An 8,103-nucleotide genomic window follows, 5' to 3' on the forward strand; every position below is an offset into this window, starting at 1 on the left:
TTCTTTTTTCCTCTGTCCTACTTCTCTGCCAGTGATCTGGATTCTGAGTGCTGCGCCACTGTCCTAATGGCTGGGAGAGGGATACTTCTCGTAGGACAGGGAGGAGGTGACAGTGGAGATCATCAGGCTGGGGAAGCTGAAGGAAAACGCAAGCAACTGGAGTTGCCTGGAGCAAGACTGGCCAGCTTCAGAGCTAGGTCACCTCGTGTCCTCAGCTCCCATGCAGGAGCTGAACCACACACATGAACTGCAAAGCAGTGTGGCCCATTGAAAAAAACCTGCTTTTGGCTCGGGATCGCCCAGGGGCATTTAACTGCAATTCCACCCTTGTCAGCAGGAAGGAAACATGCCCTGCAAGCACACACTGAGGCATGACACCTTGCCCGGGGCTAAAGGGTACCTCAGGAGACCTGCATGGGACCCCCCAGCACCTGGATTGCTGGCTGGAGGATGGGTAGGTCAAAGGACCCTGATGGGAGCCCTGCAGGCTCCATACATTGGACCAACGGGCACCTTCCCTTGTCACACAGAGCATCCTCTCGGATGCTCTGCACAGTTTCTGGTAGATCTCTGGAGAAGAGCTTCTCCGCAGCCCTCTCCCGTGGGCTTGCTCACCCCCGGAGCCCTTCCCAAGCACAGCCCCATCAGGTGGATGCAGCCGGCGATGCAGGGAAGAACAAGCAGCAGGCACCACAGTCAGCACTGCGGGAAAGCTGGGACCCCAGACACCCACCCAGGCTCCCCAATCCCAGCCTGGCCCACAAGAGTGCCTTTATCTCCCTTTCCCAGAAGTGCTGAATTCCCCTTCCAGCATTAGCCACTGGACCCACGCTGCTTCTTGCTGCGGTGTACAACAGCCAACAGAGAACTTGCTACATGTCTCTGATTTCCTGCATTTTTCCTGAAAAGGGCGGGTGTGTAACTCTCTGAATGGCTTCTATTTGAAGCAAGGCATTGCTTAGGGTCAACAGTGAAACGAGACACGGGCCATCAAAAGCCGACTACGGGTCCCTTCTTTGCCATGGTCATGGCCTACCCCACAGACTCGCCCCTGGCCGTGTTGGCCACCGGCTGGGTGAAGGTCATGGCTAACAGGGCAGGGGCTCCTGGGTGCTGCTCATCCAGCCCTGATTGCCAAGGGTGAAGCCTTAGCACCCAGGTGGGATAAAGCCTTCCCAAGCAAGGGTGGTGCTCCAGGGGCACCACAATTCCTGCCGAAGCTCACCACACATTTCATTTCCCTGTGGCGCCTGGCAGGACACGAGCGGCTCTTGACTGCTGCTAGTCCCCCCGCCTTTTGGTAAAAATGGGAGTTTTTCCTCCCGGTGGGCCTGCTCCAATTCCAGCGCCTTGGGGCCTGAGGCCTAGCACGGCCTGGTTGCCAGAGGCCTTCCAACCGCTAGGCCGGCCTCCACCAAGAGGAGCCTGCCTCTAGCCACAATGGCCATCTCTAGGAAAAACAGCTTCTTTTATTGAGCAGGACCCTGTCAAAAAGCCAGGTCAAAGCGTTGGCCACAGGCGCAGGGAGGTGGTCCTTGCCCCCTGCCCTGTCCTGCTCGGGGCTCCCCCGGGCAAGGCAGGGCCGGCCATACTGGAGAGGGCCCCAGCCCCGCCCCCCCAGGCTCCGCCCACTTTCCGTTGGGCTCAGACCGTTGGTCACGGGGAGCCCACAGCCACCACAGGCAGCAGGGCAGAGCTGTGCTGGCACGCAGCGGCGCTGGCAGGAGGAAGCCTCTGGCCCAGGAGCGCTGCCACAGCACCAGCACCCCGCTCCCCAGCCTCCCCGTCGCCGGCTGGGCCCCCTCCTCGGTGCACGGCCAGGGCCCTCCTCTCCCGGGCAGGATGGGCCAGGCCTGCTGCTGCTGCAGCTCCAGGTGGGCTCCCCCCGGGCTCGGGGACACGCGGGCACAGCTGGGCCACGCAGCACTGACGTTGCTCATGCCCGCCACGCTCTGCTCTGCAGGGAGGCTCTCAGCGACGCCGAGCCGGTGCTGAGCGCAGACGTGCGGCTGACCCGGGGCCGCAAGAGGAGCGAGAGGCGCCTGCTCCTCCTCCACAAGGAACTGGTGGTTGCCAAGTTGCGGTAAGACCCTCAGAGCCCAGATCCTTCCCCCCAACCCCGGCCCAGGGACACCCTGGCACCAGCCCCAGGCCCCGGCCCCTCGGTGCTGGAGGCACCCATGTCCGTCCCAAGGGCAGGTGGGGGACAGGGCTCTGCGCGTGGGGACCCAGCCCAAGGAGCCCCCCTCCAGCTCAGTGCCCGCCTCTGCTCTCTGCAGACATGGCACCAGCCTGCGCCCACAGCTCTGCCTGGCCCTGGACCAGCTGTGGGTGCTCAGCAGCGGGAAGGAGGCTGCGGGGCAGGATGGACAGGAGGAGGAGGAGCAAGGCACCGATGAGGACAGCACCTCTGTCATCCTCGCCTGGCCCACCGGCTCCTGCATTGCCACTTTTGGGTGAGTCGTGGTCGGGCAGGAGAGCTTCCCAGCCGTGCCCACGCCATCCCGTGAATACTGGCCTCTGCCTTGCGTGCAGAGCCTGGGCAGGGAGCAGGCAGCTCGGTGGCAGGGAGGGAGGGATGGGGGATGTTTCCCCATCCTGCATCCCCTGGTCACCTTTTGGTCCCCAGAAGGGAAGGGCAAATACAGCTGCTCGGGCAGGACAGAGCGACCCAGGGCTTGGACAGCGCCTCTGTCCTGCCCCACGGGGCAGGGCTGTGCAGGCACCCACCTTTGCCCAGGGCTGGGGGCAGCAGGGCCTGACGCTGTCTCCCCTCTCTTTCTGCAGCTCCCAGGCACTGAAGGAGCTGTGGGTGGCCACGCTGCTGGGGTAAGCCGGGGGGGTGCTCCAGGAGAAGCTGGGCCCACGGGGGAACACAGCCCCCAGCTGGGGAAGGTGCCCCTGGGGCTGCAGGCAGCTCTCGGGCGCAGCTGCCTGACGAGAGACAAGAGACGGCTTGGGGCTCACCCAGCTCTCTCCCTCTCCCTTCCCGGTGCACAGGACACCAGAAAGACGCACGGGAGCCCGCGTCACCCGTCTCGCATCCATCAAGCTCCTGGAGAAGGAGCTGAGCCGCCGCCACGCCGTGAGTGTCTCTCTGCTCTGGGCCCTGTCCCCAAGCACTGCTCCTGCAGCCGAGCAGCAGACCCATGGCTGCTCACCTTCTTCCCCTCCTTCTCTCCCGCCCAGTGGAGGACAGTGCGCGCCAGGAGCCTGGAGAGGCTGATGGAGGCACAGGCAGAGGTGAGAATGGCTGCCTTTCACCCATCTCTGGCTGTGCTGGGATGTGCAGCGAGTGGGGTGACCATGTGCAGGAGGGCGGGGGTTCCCACAGTACCGCTCCGCAGCAGAGGGGGTTGGGGAGACACCAGGAACGCTGGTACGTACTGGCTGGCTGGCGGAGCTGGGACGAAACCTGCCGCACGGGGCAGAGAGCCTGGGAGGGCAGAGGGTCCCAGCTCTGCCATGCTCAGGCTGCTGGCTCCGGGGGGCAGCTCGCCGCTGGCCCTTTCTGCTGCGGGGCTGCTGTCCAAGCGCAGCCTCATTCTTGGTTCTTGCAGGCTCATCCCAAGCAAGGGCCTGCGACGGCCCCATCTGCAAACGCAGGGGGACTTTGCCACGAGCCAGGTGAGTTTGGGAAAGAAAGGCAACCTCCTGCAATGGATTGAACTGTGCTCACTTGTCCCCTGAGTGTCGCCATGCAGGTTGGGCACCGCACGGGAGGACAACACCTGGTCTAGCAAGGACACCAGCTGGAGAGCGGCCGCTGCATGAGCTTCTGCAGGACACAGAGCCTCTGCGGCTGCCCACAGCTTGCAGGAGGGCAGGGCAAGGGCTGGGACACGCTGTCCTGGTGGCACACCAGCTCTCGGCAGCCTCCAAGCCACAGCTGCTGAGCCAAAGCCACGGTTCCAGCTGCTGGCTCCCTGCCTGTCCTGCCGCACTACACAGCATCGCGCTGTGGGCAGGACAGAGCAGGGCAGGGCAGGCTCTGGGACCGCTGGCCTGGGGTTCTCCATTGATGGCGTCTTACTCTGTTTTCCTTTGCAGCAGGAGGGAGCAGCAGCAGCAGCAGGAGGAGGATGGGGCTGCCCTGGCCCTTTGCTCTACGGCGCGCCCCGGCCGCTGCCCAGGCACCAGGGCAGGCGGGCTCCGGCTGCAGCAGGGCGCTCTTTGGGCAGCCCCTGGCAGCCCTCTGTGGGGAGGACAACACACTGCCCCGGCCCATCCAGGTAAGCCAGCCTGCACACGGGGTCCCCAGCCCCCCACTCAGTCCACAGGCAGTGTCCCCTGGCTCCAGGTACTGGGGAATTGGGCTCTCTGCCCATGGCTCACGCTTCTCTGCTCCCAGCCCCTTTGCAGGGGGACAGAGCCCAGTCTGGGGAAGAGCTCTGGCCACGGCCACCGCTGCTACAGGGCAGCTCCTCAGCCAAGCCACTGTCCTGCATCTCTTGCAGGAGCTGCTGGCTGTCCTGCACCAGGAAGGACCGACGACGGAGGGGATATTCCGCAGAGCTGCCAGCGGCACGGAACTTCGGCAGCTACGCGAGGCCCTGGACCGCGGCACGGAAGTCGATGTGGGAAGCCAGCCTGCACTGCTGCTGGCCGTCATCTTGAAGGTGAGCGCTTCTGAGCTGCAGCTGGAGGAGCTCCTGGCTGGCCTGCAGCGTTCAAAGGCTCACCTGCAGCCCTTGGCATTGCAGGAATTCCTGCGAAGCATCCCCACCAAGCTCCTCGTCATCGACCTCTACGAGGACTGGATGGCAGCCATGGAGAGGGCCAGCAAGCAGGCCAAGGTGGAGGAGCTGAAAGCGTAAGTGTGGGCAGCAGCCTGCCTGGTGAGCAGGGACCGGGAGAGTTCTGGGACCTGCCTGCAAAGCATGGGTTCCTCAGAAAGCTGTCTTTTCGGGCAGCTGCAAAGCTGTGCAACACGGCTGCTGGCTCCCACCCGCCTGGGGCCAGCTGCAGGGACGGCTGTGGGCACCCTCTGCTTCATCAGCCTTGTCTTCCTCTTCCCTCAGGGTGGCTGACAAGTTGCCTGTGGCCAATCTCCTCCTCCTGAAGCGGCTGATGGCCCTGCTGCAGCACATCGGCAACAACGCAGCCACCAGCAGAATGGGCTGCAGCAACCTGGCCATCTGCATCGGGCCCAACCTGCTGAGCCCACCCAACGAGGACCTGCTCCCGCTGCAGGCCATGCTGGCGGTGACCGAGAAGGTACGCCCTACCCAGCAGCCGGCTGCTGCCTTCCCGGCCCATCGGAGCTTGGCTGTTGAGAGGTCCCTGGCTGCCTCCTCCCTTGAGCCAGGGCTGGTGGGCTGGGTGCCTGGAAGAGCAACCCCCAGCCGCAGCCACCTGCGCAGACAAAGGGTCAGCAGCGGGAAAGGCTGCTTGACACGTCTGCAGGCACCTGGCTTGAGACCAAGGCTTTCATGTCTGCAGGTGAACGTGCTGGTGGAGTTCCTGATTGAAAACTGCGGGGACATCTTTGGGGGGGAGGTGGCCGGCCTCTCCCCTCCATCAGCCGAGGAGGTGCCAGCACCCATGGACAGGCACACAGGTAGGAGGAGGGGCTGAGGCTTGTCACAGACACTGGGGCTTGGGATGCCAGAAACCTCAACGTTGAGGAGACAAGCGGTGTAGGGCTTGGCTGGGCTTTGCTTGAGATGTTCTTGACTTCCAAGAAGTCACGCTGCTGCACGTGCTTTTGCTTTCCAGAGCTGCAGCGCGAAGAGCAAAGTGGCCCTGCAGGCACAGCAGACACCCAGCGTCCAGCAAAAGCCTTTCTGGATGCAGACGCCTCTCTGCTGGACATCGAAAGAGGAGCTGGGGGAGACACAGGGGCAGGGCCCAAAGCGGCAGAGGTACGGCAGCTCCACAGACACTGGGACAACATGTCTCAAGTGGGACAGTAATTTCCCAGGAGGCCAAGCAGCTGCTGGGCCTCCTCCTGGCAGCCGCTCTCTTGGGCCTTTGGGGCTCCTCCTCTCCCCCCAGAGTGGTACGTGTTAAGGAAAACTGGAAAGGCTGTTTCTGGAATGCATTTCATTAAGTATGATCTGCTTCGTCAAACAAAACATACCTACAAAATACCCACAAAAGGACAGAAGGGAGAAGCTGTCACCTTGAGAGGGCTTTTGCTCAAATCCTACTCCATCACAGCTTCATCAAGTCTAGGCTGCATTGGCTGGACTATGCAAAATGTGCATGATGCAAACCAGCATCTCCTCTGTAGAGCTAAGATGGCAATTTGGCAGTCAGGCCCTCACTACCCCAGGCCGTTACTTGCCACCTGTTACCTCCCAAATTTCTGGTTTAGGCACCTCCAGATTTGCCTCCAGCCACCCCCGAGGGCACGGCAGAGTCCCCGGCATGCCTGCAACAACTGACCAGCCTGCCCCAGGAAACCAGGTAGGAAGAGCTCCCCTTGCCTGACCTGAGAGCTCACTGCAGGGGCCTGGGGCTTTCCCCATCTCATCACGCTGTGGGATGGAAAGTTTTTCAGGATCCCACCAGGAGAAGGAAAACTCGAGGAAAAGAAAGAGAAAAGAAATCTGGGCAGAGGAGAGGGACAGCACAGCAGAAATAAAACGGAGAAGAGAGGAAGTCATTTTGCTGACCCAAACCTGAGAAAATGCAGGAAGGTGCAGCACGTCAGGAAGGCCAGGTGCGTACCAGGCGCTGCTGCCCATCTTTCCCAGCTCTGAACACGGCCCTAAGTCAGCCCAGCTGGCTGGCAAGGGCCGGCGAGGGCTGGTGCTGAGCAGGGTTTGGGATGAGCCCCACGGCAGCTCCCCAGGGGCTCCCCGTCGAGCCCTGCTGTGTGGCACAGGGGCACTGTCAGCATCCCTGCGCACGCACAGCTCCCTAGGGACATCACCCCTGGGGAGAAGGCCCCTAGTGGAGGCCAGCAAGAGCTCTCCCTTCTGGGTCATGAGGAATTCCTCAGAAACAGTGTCCTCCAAAGAAGGGGGAACCAAATCCTGCCTCTTCCTGCCTCTGGGGGCTTATCAGAGCTTTCTGACTCTGTCGTTGCAGGTGCTGACTGATTTTCACCGGCTGAACCGCTGTGACTCCTGGGCCCTCGCAGATGGTGTTGACAATAAAAGAATCTTTTCCCTCTCCTGACTGTGTCTGCCATCGTGTCTTCCGGAGTGGGGAGCTCTTGTGCTGGGAAGGACCCTGGGAAGGGGAGCAGTTTGGGATCGTCCCTTGCCCCAGCACCCTTTCCAGCGGGCATCGGGGCTGAGTTGAGGGGCTTTAGGAGGAAAAGCAAAGCACAGAGCCACACGGGAGGGTGGGCTTGGAAGGGACCCGTGGAGGTCCTCTGGGCCAAGCCCTCTGCTCCAGCACGCTCACCTACAGCAGGTTGCAGAGGACTGTGTGCCCTTGGCCTTTGAAGATCTGCAAGGACAGAGAGCCCACAACCTCCTCGGACAACCTTTGCCAGCATGGGACCACCCTGAGAGGGAACATTTGCCATTTCAATCTCTTCTTTCACTGTACCACATTCCAGAACAGCCATGACATGACCAGCTCAGGCTTGAAACCACGTGCTGTGGCCGGCCTTCAGGGCCAGCAGGGACTGGGGGCCAGAGGGGAAGTGTTTTAGGGACGGACCGTGGGGGCCGGAGGGAGGGTTTGAGGGACGGACGCCAAGGAAGGCCTCATCCCTGCCGAGATGGCTCAGGCCCAGGGCCTGTCTTAAGGTTCAGTCTTAGTGTTAGGTCTTAAGGTTATATCTTAGGGTTAAGTCTTAGGCTTCATTCTTAGGGTTAGGTTTTAAGGTTAAGTCTTAAAATTTATCTTAGGGATAAGTCTTTGGGTTAAGTCTTAATATTTAAGTGTTAAGGCTAAGCCTTAGGGTTAAGTCTTTAGGTCAAGTCTTAAGGTTAAGTCTTAAAGTTAACTCTTAAGTTTAAGACTTATGGATTGAGTCTTAGGGTTTAGTATAAAGTTTAATTCTTAAGTTTAAGTCTCAGGGTTAACTCTTAGAGTTAAGTCTTGGGCATAAGTCTTGGGTTAAGTCGTAAGGTTGTGTCTTAAGGTTCAGTCTTAATGTTAAGTCTTAAGGTTAAATCGTAGGGTTTAGTCTTAGGGTTA

General features: G+C 60.8%; 1 protein-coding gene across 1 annotated transcript; it reads left to right on the forward strand.

Annotated features, from left to right (window-relative positions):
- Positions 1-583: 583 nt before the first annotated feature.
- On the forward strand, positions 584-7,202 carry LOC308054507 (T-cell activation Rho GTPase-activating protein-like). The gene is made up of 2 exons (XM_080367487.1): positions 584-4,619; positions 4,704-7,202. Exons 1-2 carry the CDS (start codon positions 4,083-4,085, stop codon positions 4,815-4,817), a joined length of 651 nt encoding a protein of 216 aa, XP_080223613.1. The 5' UTR covers positions 584-4,082; the 3' UTR covers positions 4,818-7,202.
- The last annotated feature ends 901 nt before the right edge of the window (positions 7,203-8,103 follow it).

This window comes from Falco punctatus (genome assembly GCF_963210335.1).
Source record: "Falco punctatus genome assembly, chromosome: 17".
NCBI classification, from domain to species: domain Eukaryota; kingdom Metazoa; phylum Chordata; class Aves; order Falconiformes; family Falconidae; genus Falco; species Falco punctatus.

Excerpts from the sequence above, each read along its gene's own strand:
- LOC308054507 (XM_080367487.1), top strand. The coding sequence starts at position 4,083 with ATGGGGCTGCCCTGGCCCTTTGCTCTACGGCGCGCCCCGGCCGCTGCC. Across the intron at positions 4,620-4,703 it reads TGCTGGCCGTCATCTTGAAG|GAATTCCTGCGAAGCATCCC; the intron begins GTGAGCGCTTCT and ends TTGGCATTGCAG.